Genomic DNA, 21,431 nt, shown 5'->3' on the forward strand with positions numbered 1-21,431 from the left:
GCTTAAAGTTGTATAATTAACCCTTCCACTGTTACTTGGCACATCTTTCTTTAATCAATAACCACTCTGAGACATCTTTTCTTGTTCTACAGCTACCCGCAAACATTGTAATGGCTAGAAATTGCAAAATGCATTCTTTTTATGAGAGAGAGAGAGAGAGAGAGAGAGAGAGAGAGAGAGAGAGAGAGAGAGAGAGAGAGAGAGAGAGAGAGAGAGAGAGAGAGAAAGGGGATGAGATGATGAAGCGAGTAGAGGGACGCCGCGCCGCTGCAGCTCACTTTGCAGGTCAAGATCATGCTGCCAGGGAGAGTCCAATTCAGGCAGTTTGTAATCGATCAATGGGTGAATCGGTCAATTAATCAAAGAACCAATCAATTAATTAATTAAATAAAAAAAAGCCGATGAATAATTGAGTGTGCATTATTCTCTTATCACTGTCACCATTATTATTATTATTATTATTATTATTATTATTATTATTATTATTATTATTATTATTATTATTTATTGTATAAAAAAAGAGATGAATAAAGATAAAGTTAAGTTAATAGAATAAAAAAAAAAGTGTTTCTTATGAGACGACACAGACAGGACGCAGTTTCCGTATCAGAGAACTTTGTGCATGTGACACCGGCCACCCGTCCTTCCGGGAGTCTGAGTCACCTGTGGTAATAAGTAGCACACCTGTACAGATGCAGGTAGAGGGGTGGTATATATGAGGCAGGTGAGGGCGGGAAGGATCGAGGCATCCTCCACTCCCCACCATGGCATCACGTCTCCTCCCCGCTCTGCCTCTTCGCCTCCTGCCGGTCTCTCTTCTCCTGCTCCTCCTCCTCCTGTGCCTCCTACACGTGACTTCCAGCTCTTCCATCCACAGCCGAGAGGAAAATGCACCGAGAAAAGTGAGTGTGCATTATTTTCTTATCACTGTCGCCATTATTATTATTATTATTATTATTATTATTATTATTATTATTATTATTATTATTATTATTATTATTTGCAGTAGTAGTAGTAGTAGTAGTAGTAGTAGTAGTAGTAGTAGTAGTAGTAGTAGTAGTAGTAGTAGTTGTAGTAGTAGTAGCAGCAGCAGCAGTAGTAGCTGTGATGGTATTGGTAGCAGTTGTATTAAAATCATAGTAGTAGTAGTAGTGGTAGTAGTAGTAGTAGTAGTAGTAGTAGTAGTAGTAGTAGTAGTAGTAGTAGTAGTAGTAGTAGTAGTAGTAGTAGTTGTTGTTGTTGTTGTTGTTGTTGTTGTTGTTGTTGTTGTTGTTGTTGTTGTTGTTGTTGCTGTTGCTGTTGCTGCTATTGTTGCTGTTGTTGCTGTTGTTGTTATTGTTGTTGTTTCAGTAATCGCAAGTGTTCTTAGCACCAGCACATACCATCGGCATGCACACCAGACATCCCTTGCGTAAGGTCTTGCTGGCTCACTCGTGACTGAGAGTGAGTCGACACAACATGCCAGAAATTGTACATTTATTTCTGACGACCACGAAGGACACTTACAAGTAATCGTGCAATTCATGCACTCTGATTACCACAGTAAGTGATCTTTTGAAAAATACAAGGCTCATGCCACACGACGAACTGCAAAAATTCAAGTAAGATCTGAAATCGTATCAGTAATAACTTAACTAGACGATGCCAAAGGAAAAAAAATTAAGTTGGTTACATTAAAAGAAGAATCTGTAAATGCAATGTTGAAATATTTTGATATATGTGAAGCATAAAGAACATTACAATACGTGACGCTGAAAAAAAATATACTGTATATTATAGCTGTGTGAAAGGAGTAAAGGAAAACTGAAAAGAAAATCTAGCGTAGACGGTAAAAAAAAAATAGTATAAATGAAACTAAAAAAATCTAAAATAGGTAAAAAATAAAAAAAAATAAATAAAAAAAGGAATAAAAGGAATCGTTGTTTAAGAGAAAACCGTCCTGCTCCGTCCAGTCTTGTGTGACGGCAGGCGAAATGCTTCAAGCCGAGTACACAGACACACCGTAACGTAACTAAGCCGTAATGCGCCATAATCCGTGCACACAAGATGTAAAAACGTTGATTGCGTAAGATGTAGAATTGTTGAGTGCATAACCAAACCACGTCGCATCACAAATATTTACGCATACAACCTTTGATGTAATCTTTAATTGGTGATAAAGAGGCGAAATCCAACGCGCAACATCTGTAACCACTCGGAAGTTACGCAATTTCGTTACGAGAGACCGCAGTTTTGTTACCCGAAAGAGTTTGTGTTCCTTCTGTGGGATTTACCGAACTGAGGCTTTAGTGACCCACAGTGCACTCAGCAATGACTATGTAGATCCGGTGGGGGCTTTAGTCCTGTGCATGTGTAGCGGCAGAGGCGGTGTGTTTAGTCCAAAAGCGTTTACAAAGGATTAGGAGGGTCTGATACAGTTTTATAACAGTTTTTGAAATGTTCTTGTGGTCGTATTTTTTCAATGTTCTACTACTGTGAAAGTCAACCCAAGTGTATGATGCACCCAAGGGTGAATGAATTCTTGCAGGTGGTACTTGAAATAGTAGGGTACATGGAGTAACACATGCCATGGCCAGTGTGTATGAGAGCGCACAGTAGGAAAAGATGTTTTATGAAGAAAATGTGTCACGTAACATGTACGTGACATGGTTAGTGTATATGAGAGTGTACAGTGGGAAAAGATGCTTTAGGAAGAAAATTGTGTATTATGTAAGAAAGTAATTTAATCTTATACTAAGACCAAAAACATAAAAAAAAAACCCATTGATCTACTTTGAACATAGAAAATAGTTATTCATTTCTAAATATTTGTTATATACGTAGTGGTAAATGTATTACAAATTTATGTATTATATTAGTAAATTGCACTCAGACGCACCTCACGCCTCATGGGTTTGAAATGTAGCATTCTATCTCATAATAAATTTACCACTTACATATACAACAATTATTTAGAACCAAGTAACTATTTTCTGTGTTCAAAACAGACCTAATGCTTTTATTTGTATATTTTCAGTTTTAAAATTATAGAAACACGTCAGATATTCACGTATTTTTAGTAATTAATCGTCCTAAGCGTGAGGGTGCATTTCTGACGTGTTGGGGCGACTCACTCTCAGTCACGAGTTAGCCAGCAAGATCTGACGCACGGGATTAAGGGTGTGCTTGCCGATGGTGTGCGCTGGTGCTAAGAATACTTGTAATTACTGAAACTACTACTACTACTACTACTACTACTACTAATAATAATAATAAACAGGTAATAGGTGCTTTAAGCTGTGAAGCAACTTAAAGGACACTCTCCCGGCGCCTGGATTTTTACACGCGTCGGAGACCCTGCCATACGGAGGCTTCCTGCACACGCCATGCCAAGTGTCGCGCCGCTGTTTTTACCTTGTTACCTTGTTCTCGTGTAGTCAGGTAGTGGAATTACTAAGCAAAAGTCCACAACAAACTGACACGTTACAGAAACTCCAACATTTTCATAGTCATGCATTGCCTCACCTTAACCATTTCTCTCCTGCACAGTTTTTTTTGTTTCAAGATCACCAACATTTCTTTCTAGGCACTAATATTTGCAGTACACTCTCTTAAACAATTCCGTAACAGAAACGCTAACCTCTTATTCTCTCTTTTCTCTAAGTGTGTCCATACAAGTATCTTTTTAACGAAGCTCTGAATGTTAGCTAAGGACAACCGTAGGAGTAGACGCGTTAACAACACTTGCACATACATACACACACACACACACACACACGCCACCCACTGAGTAAAGAGAGGTAGATGAGTGTGCACACCTCGCCACTCATGTGCTCGAGGAAGGTAAGTCAGCTAAGGGATTATCATGTGATGAAGATGTATGTAAATCAAGGGCGTCTTTTACTGCTCTGCTTAACTTATCAAGGCAGGTGAGAAATGTGGATGACTAAAGCTAGAGCCGTTGACGTTTCGCTTAGGTAAGAAAGTATAATTAGTTGGTTAGAGGTACCTGAATGTCGCTTTGAGAAATATGTATGCTGACTGTAAGCTAGAGTGGACTTTTCGCTTAGGTAAAAAAAATAAATAAATAAAATAGTTGGAGGGAGATGAATCCTAGGTGAGAGGAAAATGCTGAGAAATTGATCATTTAAATCTTGACATGCAATATTCTGTTTTGTATTAATCGTTAAAATTCTCTCTCTCTCTCTCTCTCTCTCTCTCTCTCTCTCTCTCTCAACAGGACGGAAGGGAAAGAATGAAGGATGAAGGGATGGACGGAAAAGACATGAAAGACAAAGAGATGAATGGCAAGGATGACAAGGAGATGTGGAAGGGGAGAATTCCAATACGACCTTTAATGAAACCCTCCTCTCCTTACCCTTCTGACACTAGAGCCTCTCCCGCCTCTCCTTCTATGCTGAGGGCGCTTCACTCTTCCTTCTCGCGAGAGGTCATGAAGGAGGGAGACAGGCAGGAGGAGGAAGGAATGGAAATAAAGGAAGCGGAGACTCTGGAAAAGAAAGAGGAGGGAGAGAAACTGACAGAAGAGAAACAGGATGATGATGATTGTGATGATGATGAAGAAATGGAAGGGGAGGAGGAAGAGGAAAGCCACGCAAAATCACAGAACAACAGCGATGGGGAAGACGCGTTTATAGAGATGGAAATGGATAGTGAAGAGATGAGAGAGGAGAGAAAGAGAAAACATCAAGTAAAGGAGGAATATGAGGAGTTGAAATCAGATGACGTGTTGACGAATATGATGGAAATGGATGACGAGGAAGAGGAAGACGAAAAGGAGGAGGAGGAAGAGACTAATGGGAGATTCTCTAGCTCTCCCTTCCACCTGCCTTCTATACTCAATGTGATTCATGACTTCAGGTGAGATATGCCACAGAGGTAACAGGTAAGTTCATTGGGAACCTACTGGAATCATATATATATCACTTTTTTATTTTATTTAAGCATCAAAATACACAATATTTCGGTCTAAAGGATCACTTTTGTCTCGTCTCTTATTTTAAAAACTTGTCTAGGCCTATAGAAAAATTTGTAAACCTATACACATACATATAATATCCCTATTAAGAGTCGCCGCTTTTAATGAGGTTCTACCAAATATTTCAGTCTTGAGACATTCTTTCATGCAATCTTTTGTCCCTCACGCCCACGCTTACACAGTCCTTCCAGCTGATCCTAATCTTTCTCTTCTTCGTGTTCCTCTCACTTCCATTTCCATGACTTCTCTTGAAACATGCTCCTCTCCATTCCTTCTCGTCAGATGACCAAACCATTTATTACTACTACTAACAGGACTAAGCTTTCTCCACCTTCATGTAGGATCGATAAACTTGACAGCCAGTCGTTATCTAAAGACCTCGAAAACACAACATTTGACGAATATGATGGAAGAGACAATGAAATTTACTCGTTAAGTCACGTTTACCATCTGTTAAATGGGTTAAATAGCGGGTTTTGCTTGCAACTCGAAAATAGCAGGACACTTTTGAAGTTACACTGTCAAATTTATTGGAATCCGTTTTTTGTTCATCCTGTGGGGAGCAGTAGATAAGTAGGTTGGACTATTCTTTTTTCCATTTTCTTAGTCACTAGCCAGCCTTTTTTTTTTTTTTGTTCTGTACAAGACGTAAGATATGAATATAGAAACATCCCTCATGTAATCCCAACAGCTGCCTAGGCACTGACAAACACTCCAGCAATATTCCTTCCGTTACTCTTGTGGTCAGCTTTTTTCAGGATCTCAGCGTATAATAATTACTCTTTTGGGAGAAACATGCTCAGGCATAATTTTCTCTTCTTATTCCTTTACTTTGGCCATTTTTTTTTCCATCTTATCCCATGATTATCGTTTTGGGAGAAGCACGTTTTTTTTCTTTTTTTTTCTTGTTTTTTTTTTGTACCGTTAACTAAACTTCAGGGTGCAACATGTTAAGCTTTCTTTCGTTTTAATTGGGCTTTCCCTTTCGTTTTTTCACTTTTTTTTTTTTTTTCATGTCATCCCATGAGTTTCCTTCTCCAGAGCAGCATATTCATTTCCTTCTCTCGTTTTTTTGTACCATTAGCCAAACTTCTTTAACACAAAAAAATAAATAAATAAATAAAAAAATCTAGACACCTTTCCGTAGCGGTATGTTTTTTTTTTTTCTATAATTTTTGTACCTTCAGCCAAACTCTTTAAAGGGCACAAAAATAAAAATAAACAATAACAGATAGATAAGTAAATAGATAAAATGAATAAATAATCTTCAGGTACCCGACGGTGCGGCGCGGCGAGAAGGAAGGGGAGGAGGTGGTGCTTTTGCAGGATGGGCGACCCATGGACACGCGCCCTCTGCATCTGCGGGGCGAGTCTTCTAGCGGCGGCGGCAGTGTTGGCGTCGGTGAGTTACGAACCTTAAGCAAATAAAAATCTCCAGTTTTTTTTTTTTTTTTTACTTATAAGCAAAGGCAAGGTTAGGTACGTAACTGGACTTTTTTTTTTTTTTCATGGGATAATTAAGCCAGAAAATGGATATTGCAGGCGAAAGTGCATTGAGGAGGAGGAGGAGGAGGAACAGGAAGAGCAGGAGGAGGAGATGGTGGAGGAGGGAAACAAGCAATAAAACAGGAGGAGGAGGAGGAAGAAAAAAGTGACAAAAAGATAAACAAAAATGAAACAAAAAAAGAAAAAAGAGGAAGGATAAACAGAAAGACGAGCAAATTACACAAGACTGATGATCCGTGCAGAAGCTAAGCGCGGAAACCTGGTTAACTGCTTGACATCCAACAAAAAAATCCCAAAGCTCTGAGATACAAGCACATATTGGGTGGGAAATGAGTGGTGTAATGTGAAAATAAATAAATAAATAGAAAATAAAAAAGTTCTGTCCTACTGCCTCGGTCAAGCTAAATTTCCTGTCTATATATATTAAGGGTTTGTACGTATCTACTGACTAGTATTTGTGCGATCTTATTATCTCCTCCTCCTTCTCTTCTTCCTCCTCCTCTTCCTCGTCCTACTCCTCCTCCTTGCTCTCATGTCTCTTCCACCAGTAATTAGTGTTGGATAGGCATATAAACAGCCTTGTATAGATCCCAAGGTGTCTTGCTGTTTGTCTTCCTTTGTATTCCTCCTCCTCCTCCCCCTCCTCCTCTTACTACTACAACCACTACCACTACCACTACCACTACTATTACTGCCTCTAACAGATGAGTGTGGGCGAGTCTTCACGGAGCTCAGTGGTCTCATCACTTCGCCAAACTTTCCCTTCAACTACCCGAACAACGCCCAGTGCGCCTACTACATCTCGGTGCGTGTGCGTGTGTGTGTGTGTGTGTGTGTGTGTGTGTGTGTGTGTGTCTCATTCTCTTAATTCCTTCCTTTTTCCTCTTTTCAGTTAGTGTGAGTCATGTGTTCTTTGCTGACGATAATCTTAATCCTTTCACTTCTATGGTCATCATTAATAACGATCTAACCTTTCCTTTTCTTTCTTTTTTTTCTCTCTCTCTTTCCATCCGCAGTTGCCGTCCCAGTACACCATTGCTCTCGACTGCAACGACTTCTCCATTCAACCGGGCGACAAGAACTGCGAGAACGACTACCTGCTAATTACCGAGGATGGCCAGGTGGACGGGGAGGGAGTGACAAGGTGAGGAGCTGATATCTGTTGCTTTTCTCTCTCTCTCTCTCTCTCTCTCTCTCTCTCTCTCTCTCTCTCTCTCTCTCTGTTTCATCTGCTCTGTCTTTTACTGTATACTGGTTCTTACCTTCATTCTCTTCGTTGCTATTCTCGTATTTCTCTTCCTCCCCCTCCCCCTTCTCCTCCTCCTCCTCTTCCTCTTCCTCCGTATCACTGCTTTCGTTCGTCGTTATGTCCTTCTTCCATTGTATTAATCATTATATAAATAGTAGTCGTACCCGCCGTAAAAGTAGTAGTAGTAGTAATAGCAGTAGTAATAGTAGTAGTAGTAGTAGTAGTAGTAGTAGTAGTAGTAGTAACAGCGATAAGAACAATGGTAAAAGGTATGGTAGCAAGATAAATATTAAAAAAAAGTACTACAATAGTACGTGTATGTAGTGATGATAGAAAGAATGAATGGCATGATCTGATAGCATAACATTGATAGTTGCAGTATTACTATTGGGAGCACTACTAGTCACAACAGCAGGAATTCAGCATCTCCTCACTTTCCCTCCCATCCCCAAAGGTACTGCGGGGACAAGGCACTCTCCCTCTTCACCTCTTCATCCAACATGACGCTACTCTTCGTCGCCGACAGCTCTTACAGGTACCGCGGCTTCACCTGCAGATACAGAGCGATCAACCCGGACGGTACAGGTACAGTATAAGGGGAAGACGCAAAGGCAGGACAGATAGGTAGATAGATAGGCGATATTTTAAGAGAAAAATATCGAGACCCCTAAAATTAAACTAGGCAATCCAATTTGAAGCCTTGTCTGTTAAAATTTAAAGGGGAGTGACAATCAGAGAGGCTTTTCCTTTTATCCAATTCCTTAGGCAGCCTCTTTCACACGCAAAAACACCATAGTGAAATAAATATAATTTCACTTCTATAATTTACGTATGAAAACCAATCCTCAGCGTAAACAAAACAAGTATGTTATGTCCCTGGGAGAGACTGCCATTCTTATTACTAGGAGACAATGCTTCGTCCTCTCCTAACGAAGGGAAAGGTATTCTCTCAGGTCTCTAAAATGCAGGGGTTTCCATCAGCGAACCCCGTACAATCAGGGGCAACCAGACACCTGCCACAATAACTATCATAAAGACTTGGATGAAAGAATAGAGAAAAAGTATTAGGAAGGAGTGAGGGGAAGGTGAAACAAAAGAGAGATGAGAGAACAAAGAAATCAGACAGTTGATCGTAAAGTCAGTCTCTCTTTCTTCCACTGCACCACACCAGGAGCTGTGCCCGCCGTCATCACCAACACCACAGAGGAACACCACACCGTCCTCTGCACCGGCCCTGGAAAGTGAGTCAGCACAATGAAAGGGAGAATCTGGATCTGTATTCTTAAACACTCTTCTCTTACAAGGACAATTTTTCAAAGCCTCAGGAATGATTAGTCAGATTCTCATGAGTGTTTATCTTTCCACTGATGATGTAGAGTTCTTAAAACCCTCATAATTTCCTTTAGATCCTTTTAAGAATAATTGAGATAAGACACCAAAATGTTTCAAATACGGGCACTGTGGTCCTGCAAGTTCTCTTTTCTTCCTCCTCTTTCTCCATCTTCGTATCTTCTCATATTTTGCCATCATGCTACCTGTTTTTCTTCTCCCCCTCCTCCTCCTCCTCGCCTTCCTCTTTGTCGTTGTTCTCTTTCTAAATATTCTAGTTTCTTTCGTCCTTGTCTCCTTTATCTTTCTTGCATATCGGCTTTGCCTAACACCACGTTTTCTTTCATTTCAAACCACAGGCAGGAAGGAAATGTTCTTCCCTCGCCTCCCGCCATCTCTTAGCAAACACGTATTTCACCTTTTATTGACACGAAAAAGATTCCTGATAAGATTACGAGACTTTCATAATGCTGTTAACGTCATTCCCTTTCTATAAATGTACTTTTCTGCAAACACGTTCTTCCCACTGGTGTCGCCCGAGTGTTGGAAAGCTGCTCAGTGTACTTGTAAACTATAGTCTCTTGTTTTCCCTTTCCTGCAGCGTCAAGTTCCATATTTCATTACGCAAAGAGCCTCTAATTTTCAACATAAACTGCTTATGTCATGTTGTGTATATATCTCTTTAACAGTCGAGTTCCTAGGCGTTTAAAGTCTTCTCTATAGCTTCACAATATTGTACATAAGTAAAAATAACCGTAAGAACTTAAAATGCCATAGCGTACCTTCAAAGCTTACTTCACTGTCGACTTAACAATCACAGTAACAAGTTTGTAAAATCCCACCCCTTGTTGAAATACCACGTAATACCAGGCAGAAGTAAAAATACCAACACAAGCATGAAAAATCAACATAGTGTGCCCTCAAAGCTTACCTCACTGCTCCGTTTTCTCTGACAGCGACGGATGGTCGGGGAAGTGCGGGGTGGATGGCGGGCCCGGGGCAACCAGAGTAGTGGGCGGCCAAGTAGTGACAAAGCACCAATTCCCGTGGATGGTAAGGCTGGACGTGGGTGAGTCTGAGAAGGAGGGAGACAAGTGTGCTGAACAAGGTGAAGAAACAAACTCTTCCCTCCTATTTCCTTCCCTCCTTTTCTCCCTTCCTTCCCTCCCCTCCCCTCCCCTAACTTTACTTCACCACCTACTTTATTCTCCCCTCTCCTTTCAGTCTATACTTTACGTTTCATCTGCTTTCTTTCCCCTTTTTTTCTCTCCCCTTCTCCCTCCATACCTCATCCCTCCCCGCCTCCCTCCACATCCCACTCCTTCACTTCTTCACCTCTTTCCTTCTGCACGGCACACACAGACACACACACACACACAGACACTTTCTTTATTGTGATGTTATTTATAAGTTAAAATTATTCATAAAAATGCAATTTTTTATATTACCTAAGAAGTTGCCCAGTGTTGTTGTTGTTGTTGTTGTTGTTGTTGTTGTTGTTACAGTTGTTCTTGCTGTTCGGGGATGGTAGGTGAATGGCGAGAAGCCTTCATCTTATACCATCCTACATAAATTATTATCTTTATTAGAGCAGCTCATGGGTGACAGTCTCTGAAGGGAAAATAACACATTTTTTGTTCTTCATTTGTGTTGCTTTGTGATGGAAGCGCTTCCTTCAAAATCTGTGGTGACAACCGAAATTTCAGTGTGTGTGTGTGTGTGTGTGTTCAATGTATACTGTATTGTTACAAAGCGTTTACATAGTGTCGTGACGCTAGAATTTGGTGTTATACAAAAAATATCAAAACTCACTAAAACAAGATATTGCATGTATTACTTATTGATGTTAACAGATTATTTGATCCACCTTTGACATTCTTAATTCTTCACCTTCCTCATCTTGCTCTTACCCTCCTCATATTCTCTCATATTCTTCTCTTCCTCCACTTACTTCTTCCATACCACCTGTCAATTCCTCTATTTCTATTTAATCTTTCCATTCCTTATTTTCCTGCTCCTCCTCCTCATCCTCTTCCTCCTCCTCGTGTTGCTCTTCATCCTCAGCCTCCTTCTCCTGCAGGTCGCGGTGCTGAAAGTGTGTGGCCGCGAGGAGCAACACTACTGTAATATCTGCGGGGGCACCGTCATTAGCCGCCGCTGGGTGCTGACAGGCGCACATTGCGTGGTGAGGTGCGTTCTTCTGTATGTGTGTGTGTGTGTGTGTGTGTGTGTGTGTGTGTGTGCGGCAATCATAAGCTTACACACACACACACACACACATATACATTTTCCTTCCTTGCTTTATGTATTCCGAAGCTTGGATTATTATAAGGACATAGTGTTAGAAGAGAAAAAAAAGAGTACACAAGTTGCCAAGAATACCTGTCTTTATCCTCTCAAATTTAAGATACTACACTTTCTTCGTCCATGTTTCCTAACCCTCTTTTTCATTCTCCTTCTTTCCTCTCCCTAATCTTGTCTTCCGCGTAGTACCACGTCGCCACATCTGCAGAGAACATCGCCATCCTCCATCATACCAAACAAAACCACACCACACCTGCTTCTTTTTTAATCTTGTTCTTAATGCTCGTCACTCTAAGAATTCTCTTCACACGCAACAACATGTCTTGCATAACACATGATCTTCCACTGCTGTACGTCACACCATATAATCTTCTTCAGCATCATCATTCTCGTCTCTCCAAATGATTCTCGCACGCCACAACATCCCCTGCATAACACACCATTCTCTTCCACAACGAGACACTGCTTTGATCGTCACCCTTCTTTATAACCTCTTTTCCGAACTCAGTCACAGCCTCGTTTTAATACACATACAAAACACAACACCATCATTTTTATTACCATTCTACTTGTCTCTGTAATCACCTCTTTTTCTTGCGCCACCACATCCTCTAAGTAACACAATCATACACAACACCACACCATCAACTTTATTAATTTTTGTCTCTCTCCTCATCTCTTTTCACACTCTAACACACCATACTATTTAACAACATACCGCCTCATTGATCCTAACTTTCTCTTCCTCACACGCCACCACACTCGCTACTTAACACAAATCAGCTTTTTCTACCTTCTTAAACGTCCAACCCATCATTAAGTGCTGTTCAGTGCCTCAAAAATCCAGTTCTTCCATCTTTCAGTTAACACAACATCCTAGTATAACACCACACTATCTCCTAATCCTACACCATCATTCTTCTGTCTCTAACTTCCGTTTTTCATATGACACCACATTCTCAGACGAACACATCCCAATGCATGACACCATCACCTAGGATACCATCCCTCTTGTCTTTTTACCTCATAATCATCATCCTTCTTGTCTCTTTGCCACCTAATTAACATCCTTCTCATCTCTTTACCTCTTCGAGTATCACCGTTGTTGTGTCCTTACCATCTAGAATATCATCCTTCTTGTCTCTTTGTCACCTAAAATCTCATTCGTCTTGTCTTTGTCACCTAGAATATCATTATGTTTCTCTAACCTCCTCTTCACCCACTTCGCAGCATCCCAGTAGAGAAGCTTGGTCTGCTGCTCGGGGACCACAACCTCTACACCCTGACACCCTCGCAGAAGTTCTTCCTGGTGGCCGCAGTCTACATCCACCCAGACTTCAACATGCCATCACCTCTCAACAACGACTTGGCGCTTGCCTTTCTGCCTCAGGAGATGGCCTTCAACAGTGAGTAGTTGAGGAGAAGGAATGCAGACGAATACAGTGGGACAGGAAGGAAGAGCAAACAGCAGCAGATGAGTTGGTTCTTAAGGCGCTGTTTGTGGGGACTATATTAGCTAACCTACCTTGAGAGAAATAGGATAGCATAGACGAGGAGGAGGAGGAAGAGGAGGAGACACAAATAAAGAACAAACAGCAGTGCAGCAGTTAGACCAATGGCGCAGTTAGTTGGGGCTACACTATATAGCATACATTGAGGAAATAGGATAGCATAGACGAGGAGGAGAGGGAGGAGGAGGAGCTAACTGTTTGCTCCTGTAAGTGGTTCTGGTTTTATTGTTTTTTCTTCTTTCTTTTCTCTTTCTGTCTGTCTCTCCCTCGTTCTCTCTTTCCACGTGGCTGCGATCTTGCGGTCACACACGAAGTAAAGGTCATGAAGAGAATAGAAAATAAAACTAACAATAATGAATCTGCTCCTTGTACTCGCTTGGCAAATAAGTCACAGGAAACCACAAACAAGCGCTAGGCAGCCCAGCAGAACAGCAAGCAGGAGGGAGCAGAAGGATCATTACAAAGCAGAACGCAACTGTAATCAGGGTCCGCTGCATGTGTTACCGGGAACTGTTAGTACTTAGTGGTTGTTTTTCTAGATGATGGTAAACTACAGTGTTAAAAGTTAGACTACTTCTGTGCAAGTTCTGGTGGAAGTCATTGTGGACTCTCAAGGGATATTTAATGATTCTGCTCATAGTTTGATATTGTAGTGGAAGTTAGGTACTGAGGTTCACAAGGGGGTTTTCATGATGCTGATGATAGTTTACCATCAATTCTAAGTGCAAGTTGCTGCGGTTCACGAGTGTTTTCATGGTTCTATTGATAGGTTAACGAAGATTCTAGAGGTTATTATTGTGGTTTTCAAGGATACTTTCATGACTCTATTGATAGTTTAACAAAGATTCCAGTGGAAGTAAACGCGGTTCTCAAGGGTGTTTTAACCGCTTTAGTTATAGTTTGTTAAAAATTCTGCACGATCAGTTGGGGAAAAACACCTATGGAAATCTCATTAATCATCTGTGGTCTTTGAAAACAGATGAATCCAAAACATTTCAAAATTCGGAGAAGAAAGAAGAAACAGAACAACAACAACAATTATAAACCTGCACACACGTTCGTTACTCAGCCGTCCACGCACAGAAGTACACCAACGACGACACCATCACCACCACTATCAACAACAACAGCAATCAAACTGCCCACATGTTCAGTACTCAGCCGCCCACGCAGAGAGGTACAACAACAAGAACAACAACAATTATAACAAATAGCCCACATCTACAGTTCTCAGCCACCCACGCAAACAAGGTACACATGAGTACGAGAAGCTTAGCAAGAGATCATCCTGAGCACAATAACCTTAATTAACTTCACCTGGCGACACCTGCTGATAGGGACTCACTCGCTGCTGTCCTTGATCAGCCAAACAATTGCGTCGTTATGCCAAGTGTACACAAGACAAAGGCAAGAAAAACACTGTACTCTGTCACCGAGGAAAAAATTAAGCGACTTGGTGAATGAAAAATTAAGGGAACAAAGGACATGACAGAAAAGAAATGAAAATATAAAGAAGTTGAGAGCTGAGTACGATGTAGATGAATTGAATATTTTCATTACTTGCTTTTAAAGAATGAAAAAAAAAAACTGAGGAAAAAGATCGGAATGGAAAAGGAAAAAAAAAATAAAGAAAATATCAGTCTCTCAGCACTTACACACACGTTCCCAACATCACTATCAGTACATTCACATCCATCACCACCATTACCATCCCTACCACCGCCACCACCACCACCACTTCACCACAATCTCTATTAATACCACCACACAAGCCATCTCCTACCACAACCAGCTACACATTCACACCTTGCATCATATCAGTATCACTACACACGACATGCCATCCCCCTCACACAATAAACACACACACACCCACGCACACACACACACACACACACACACACGCATACAGACTTCACACGTATTTAACATCACACACCAACACACACCACACCATCAATTCATACTCACTGCCTCATACATCACCACCATCACCACCTTCTGCGCCTCCACTCATCTCCACCTCCTCTTCCTCTCCTCCTCCTCTTTCTCCTTCCCTCCAGGCTACGTGGCGCCCATCTGCCTGCCGCCCAGAGACTATGATGCCCTGTCCCAACTCTTGCCGGACGCCGCGCCGCAGGAGGCCTCCACCACCACCAACACACCCACCACAGCACCCACCACGGCACCACCCAGCAGGAGGAACGGCAAGTTATTGTCACCACCACCGTTATGAGTGTCATCATTAATGTATGAAATAAATGAATAGATATAGAAATTAATAAATGACGAGTAAACTAAATAAATTAATAAATAAATAAATGAATAATAAAGAATAACAGGAATAGATGCTGCTACTTTTGTTACTGCTATTTCTACTACTGCTACTACTACTACTACTACTACTACTACTACTACTACTTTCTCACTCTCCTTATCTCCTGATGCACTGATTTTTTTTTATTTTTACATTTCTCTAATGATCGAGTCTTCCCGCATTCCTTCTCTTCTTCCCGCTCTTCATTATTTTATCTTTTAGCATGTCCTCCATTCTAAACCTCTCTCTTTGCCCCTCCTCCTATATCTCATTCCTTCTCCTTTTCCTGACTTTTCTCCTCTCACTGACCCTTCTTCCTCTCTCCCTGGCCCTTCTCCTCCTCCTCCTTCTGACCTTTCTCCTCCCTCTACAGTAGCGGCGGAGGTGTCATCAAGGCAAGAAGGGACACCCGCGCCCTCAGAGTTGATGCATGAAGTCCTGACGGGGCGCAATGTATCTATCTACGGCTGGGGCATCATTGACGATGGTGTGTGTGTGTGTGTGTGTGTGTGTGTGTGTGTGTGTGTGTGTGTGTGTGTGTGTATCCTTCGAACTCATCCACTATCTTATCACTTTTGCGTCACCTTCTCTTCATCCTTCCAAGCCATACAAGAGCTATGACTTCAGATCAATGTCTCCAGTACTGATGCATTTATTTCTCAACCACTGTGAAATTTCAATCGCCTCTCTTTATACTTACCTCCCCTCACTCTTATTTTTCTCTTTTCCCTCCCTCTTTCTTCTCTCACAGTGATACTTGTGATCTTCCCTTCTCTCATTCAAACTTCCTCTCTTTCCATCCAACCACATGTATTCACACTAATGCACTCCTTTCCTCCTCCCACTCGTTTTTCCAATCACTCCACTTTTACCTCTCCCTCTGATACACAGCATGATATGACTAAAAATAACGAATTCAGGTTTGATCAGGCCAGATTTAAAAAAAGAAAAGGAAAAAAAAGCTTGTCCTTGAACAGAGTAGTAGGTGAATGAAACAGACCCACTAATCAGGTTGTTAGTGGCGAGTCATTACGGGGCATTGAAAGATAAAGAATTATGAATGAGGATGATGGATGGAAAAAGGTAGATGTATTTCATGCAGGGACTGCCACGTGTAGCCCTGATGTCTTCCTGCAGCTTCCCTTATTTTCTTATATTCTTATGCTAAATGTGGCTTAGAACCTTCTCCTTTGGCTGTTTCCCTTGAGTGAGAGGTTGGCGCCATGCACGAGTCTCCTCTAGCTGTTTCTGTCCCTGGCATCTTCATCTGTGACTCCCATCCTTTGCAGCTCTATCGCATTTCCATCCCTCCTTCACTATGTCTTCTCAATTTTCTCCCCTAAACTGATTTTTCTGCTGGCTCTTCCATTTGGTTCCTGGTCTTCTCTTCTTACTACGTGACCAAACCTGAGGCGTGGCTTATTTGTTAACCTCAAGAATAACATAATCTTTACACATTCCTCCCCCTCCTATGCTCCTCCCAGACGAGACTCCAGCTCAGCAGCTGCGTGGGGTGTCTGTGGAGGTGCTGGACAACTCTGTGTGTCGCTACTACTACGGTGACCTGGTGACTGACTTAATGATGTGCACTTCGGGCGAGGGAGGCACCGGACCGTGCAGGGTAAGACCAGTGGGGAGTGAAGGAAGGAGACGGAAAAAGGGTGTATAGAGAAACAGAGAGATAGGAAGGAGTGGAGAGATGTAGGGAATGTTCAAGGAAGGATGGGAGTAGATAAAAGAGACACAGAGAATTAGAAGGTATAGAGATAGTGAAGAAGTGGAGAGGAGAGTTGTAGGAATGTACGAAAAGGAAGGATGAAAGGAGGAGGCAACGAAAACGAGAGTTGAAGTAGAGATAGGGACAAATGGGAAGGACACAAAGAAGGTGTGTGTGTGTGTGTGTGTGTGTGTGTGTGTGTGTGTGTGTGTGTGTGTGTGTGTGTGTGTGTGTGTTCACCCGCTCCCATCACACACACACACACCCACACAATATCTGTCCGTCCATCGCCAACATATAATTAGTACCACAAAAAGAGCAACAGACATCAAACAACGCTTTGAAATCCACTTCTAAGCACCACCACCACCACCACCACCACCACCATTACGACTAACAACAACAATCGCATCTTTCCCACCTCGTTACCACAAATCCCCACAATCATTAGTGTGTGTGTGTGTGTGTGTGTGTGTAAAAAAATTGCTGTCCAACACTCACACAGCATGAGAGAGAGAGAGAGAGAGAGAGAGAGAGAGAGAGAGAGAGAGAGAGAGAGAGAGAGAGAGAGAGAAAGGAGAACAAAGAGTAAAAGAAAGAAGTTAGGTGCTTAGAGAAAATGGGAGGAGGAGGAGGAGAAATAGGAGGAGGAAGATGAATGTGAGACAGACAAGAAATGGAAAGAGACGTTATAGAAAAAAAGAAGTGGAGTAATGAGAAAGGGGAAGAATGGCAAGGCAGGACACAAGTGGAAGAGACAATAAAGGAAGTGAGGAAGAAATATGAGGGTGAGCTGCGGGGCGGGAAGGAGGAGGAGGAGGCTAAAGAAAAAAAAAAGATAAGAAAAGAAAGAAAGGAGGAGGAAGAGCTGGAGAGGTGGAGGGTAGAGGAAGGAGCAAGATATAAATTAAATAGCTCTCAGTAATAGGAGCAAATATACTTTGGGAAAAATTAATAAAAAAATCGAGTGTAATTACGTTTTTTTTTTTTATTATTGGAATCTCTTTTCTACGTCTTTTTTTTTTTTATTTCGTGGGATTAAAAGCAGCATATTAGCGGGAATATTTTTCTTTTTTCATTTTTTTTTGTTTTTGCCCCCGGTTGTGCCTCCTTCACAAATAAGAAACAGACTTGCAGGAATTATAAGCCATGATCAAACAGGAAGATATTTTAAACAGTTTGTATATAAATTTGCTACGTGTGGCTGACTCGTGCTCGTGGCCAGGACGGAGGGGACGAGGTCAGTGACGCAGCTGACGACGGCACCACCACCACCACCACTCTTATCTCCACCACCATCACCACTAACATCATCACCACCACCATCACTATCACCCCCATCACCCACACCACCACAACCACCCCCACCACCATCACCACTATCATTTCCACATCACTATCATAATTATCAACCTTAAGCAGTTCCCTCGCGGAGCCAAGACACACACACACACACACACACACACACACACAGAAACATTGCCTTCATTCGACACGTTCAAGAAAGAAAATAAACGTCAGTGATATTGCAGCCCTAAATAGTTTGTCTGCGGACGTGAGGTCACCACCCGCGTCATGTCCTTGGCTGGAAATTCTGTTAAGGATCGGAGGGCAGAGAGAAGTGTACCCTGCGTGTTGGAGCATTACTACCGGCAGTTCCCCTCCTCCCTTTCCCGCACCTGGCTATCAAGACTGCCCGCCGCTAATGGAATTTATATGAACCAGGACTGCGTGATGTAGATAGCGATGCGCATTAGCTGATGTTGACTTTGTAGCTCGGAAGGCGGAGTTTCCGGCGTTTCGTGGCGTATACGTAATGGATGTGGGTTGTGTTGTGCGTAGTTTTCGCGATTCACGGGGTCAGTATTAGCGGCGTTTTAAGGGTGTGTGGCCTTCTTGCGTCGCTGATAACTTCGTATTCTTAATTCTTTCGGCGCTTTATTTCGACTTCTTTTCAAAGACTAATGGAAGTTATTAGGGTTTTCAAAAGTGTTTGATTTTAATGATAATTTAACAAAGAAATCTGCACCAGCAATCGAAAAAAAAAAAAAATCGTAAGAACTTGATAATTTCTTTGATGTTTGAAAATAACCCTAAAGAGCGAACAAAGCTTTCAAGAAAACCGGAGAAAAATCAATAAAACACGTGCACTGTTCACAAACATCACTTGCGCCACAAGTTCTCATCTTCATTAGTGATCCTGGTCTGCTTTCATGTGGCTTCTCAAACCCGTGACGCACAAATGTTGCACTAGATTCACCACACTACTCTTGAAGCCACACCCGGTGAAGACAATACCTCAGCGCACCAAGATCCAGTTCAGACTCCGCTGTTTGACTTGTGACTTGCTTACATACACGTGGCAGATATGTACTATGACCATGCCTTGAATTAGGAAGACTTACATCAATCTCTTGCTGTTGTACCCTGCAAGCAATGTAATCACCTTTAATAATGAGCCGCGTGATCGCAAACGACTCATAACTGTACGTGCGTGGAGGCTTCATTACTTCCCGCGCACTAAGTTATGCTTCATTCAAGACCCATTAGCGGCAACCAATCTTGAGTGCACGCTTTAGAGGACGGGCCTTGAGACGGGGCGCTGTGCTCGAGGCTAATCATTTGATGGTGCTGGGGCTTAAGAGGCGTCGCTGGCCACCCTGCTGCTGTCGGGGTGAGGTTGACCAGGCAGTGCGGGGAGAGTACTAAAATGGATCGCTTTCTCCAGGGTGACAGCGGCTCACCAGTCCAGATACAAATGGAGGACGGCCGCTGGGTGCAGTTGGGTATCCTGGCCTTCGGTGCCGCCTACGGGTGTGAGGTGAGTGAAGGAGCGTGTGTGTGTGTGTGTGTGTGTGTGTGTTGTGTGTGTGTGTGTCCAGTGTTATGGTGCAAACATTTTTACCGTGTGTCTACATTTGATGTTCAAGAAGACTAACTAGCTAACTAACTAGCTACTACTGTTATTAACGCTACTACGACTAATACTATCACTGCTAATACTGCTACTACTCTTGCACTGTACTACTACTACTACTACTACTACTACTACTACAACAACCACTCTTCTCCCTCAGGCCGGCTACCCATCAGGCAACATCCTCCTGCCGCCCTATATCAGCTGGATCGAGGGAGTGACGGACCTGGACTTCGGACCTGATTACTGAACTCCTTTCCTAACCTCACCTGACCTCACCTAACCCTTAGCCTTTCCTGACCTGCCCTGCCGCCCTGGCTAAAGAAGATGCAGTCCTATCTTGATCCTGAGGCGTCCTTCTACCCATCAGTGTTGCGTGGCGGCGAGGGAGGAGACGGAGAGCAGCTGAGTTGGTTTGGATAAGGGACCTTTTTCTAAAACACTTCTGCCCACGCCTCTTCTATTTTCAAAAGGTTCTACTTGAAGTGACACGGGTTTTAAGGGTGTTTTTACGGTTCTATTGACAGATTAAGATGAATTCTACTTTGTTAACAGGAGAAACAGTCTTGAGAACCCGATTAATGATCTCAGTGGCCTTGGAAAATAGTCGTGGTGAGAGAGCAAAGGGTTTCTGAAAACGGGTTGTGTATTAGGAAGACATTTAAGGCCGAGCTGGTGACGAGTCAAAGTTATCTTTTTCTAGCTGAAATCTTTACACGAGGCAGAACATTACGAGTCAAATGTTACAGGAAAGGGACAAAAAATTGTATACTTAATGGCGGGGTGAGTGCGTTTGGTGCGTGTTGGCGTGTGGGTTTGTATTGCATGCTGAATAATAAAAAAAAATTACATGTTTGTTTGATAATCTTTTTTCATTAAATGAGGCTTTGAAGGGATGTGTGTGTGTGTGTGTGTGTGTGTGTTTTAACATCAATGGCACTGAATTGTTTAGCATGTGACTGTGTATAATTTTTGCAAATTAACAATATGACATAGGAGTGTAATCACAGCCAATCTGCCTTCCCTCTCCTCAGTGCACACAAGTTATTTATAGATGAAATTAACACGCAGTGGTGCATTGCGGAATCAGACTAAGATACATGTATAGGCAAGGAGATGCGCAGTTAACATTTAAGCTCACTCCCCGCCGCTACCACCATCACCACCACTCAACGCTGATCGCCTTGACCTTCACGTTAAAACTCACTTTGAACAACATTAGTTTTACTTCATACAACAGAAGACATTTAATAACAATGCAGTTTTATAAAATGCAAGACCGTGATAAAATTAAATGGTATTACGCTCCACGATTTGGCAACTTTACTGTTTACCGGCCCCGCTGCGTCACAAGGCTGGCTAACACGACCTTTCACTACGCATCAGAAATACATACATCTCCATATACACTTATTTCCTACGCAACAAACCTGCTGGGGTGTTGGAGCAGGCTTCGGGTAGGGCTTCAGCAATCCTGTATCACCCTGACCACGAGTAAGTTATCGAGGAAGCACAGAATCCAACACACTCCCGCATCACAGTACGACACACGCTACTGAGGCTGGCAGGAGTCGTAGCGCTTCGCCTTGCTGTTTCGAAGCCG

The 21,431-nt window shown here is 42.3% G+C and overlaps 1 protein-coding gene across 1 annotated transcript; it reads left to right on the plus strand.

Moving 5' to 3' along the window:
• The first annotated feature begins 756 nt into the window (after positions 1-756).
• LOC135108594 (ovochymase-2-like) lies at positions 757-20,672 on the plus strand. The gene is made up of 15 exons (XM_064019754.1): positions 757-902; positions 4,220-4,860; positions 6,250-6,380; positions 7,189-7,289; positions 7,501-7,628; positions 8,188-8,318; positions 8,905-8,974; positions 10,019-10,115; positions 11,143-11,252; positions 12,597-12,772; positions 14,941-15,084; positions 15,568-15,681; positions 16,679-16,815; positions 19,640-19,732; positions 19,989-20,672. The coding sequence occupies exons 1-15, from the start codon at positions 765-767 to the stop codon at positions 20,076-20,078; spliced, it is 2,301 nt and encodes a 766-aa protein (XP_063875824.1). The 5' UTR covers positions 757-764; the 3' UTR covers positions 20,079-20,672.
• The last annotated feature ends 759 nt before the right edge of the window (positions 20,673-21,431 follow it).

This window comes from Scylla paramamosain, chromosome 17 (assembly GCF_035594125.1).
Source record: "Scylla paramamosain isolate STU-SP2022 chromosome 17, ASM3559412v1, whole genome shotgun sequence".
Classification (NCBI taxonomy): Eukaryota; Metazoa; Arthropoda; class Malacostraca; order Decapoda; family Portunidae; genus Scylla; species Scylla paramamosain.

Coding starts and splice junctions, on each gene's coding strand:
- LOC135108594 (XM_064019754.1), top strand. CDS start 765: ATGGCATCACGTCTCCTCCCCGCTCTGCCTCTTCGCCTCCTGCCGGTC. Junction 8,319..8,904: donor GATCAACCCGGACGGTACAG/GTACAGTATAAG, acceptor GCACCACACCAG/GAGCTGTGCCCGCCGTCATC. Junction 15,085..15,567: donor ACCACCCAGCAGGAGGAACG/GCAAGTTATTGT, acceptor CTCCCTCTACAG/TAGCGGCGGAGGTGTCATCA.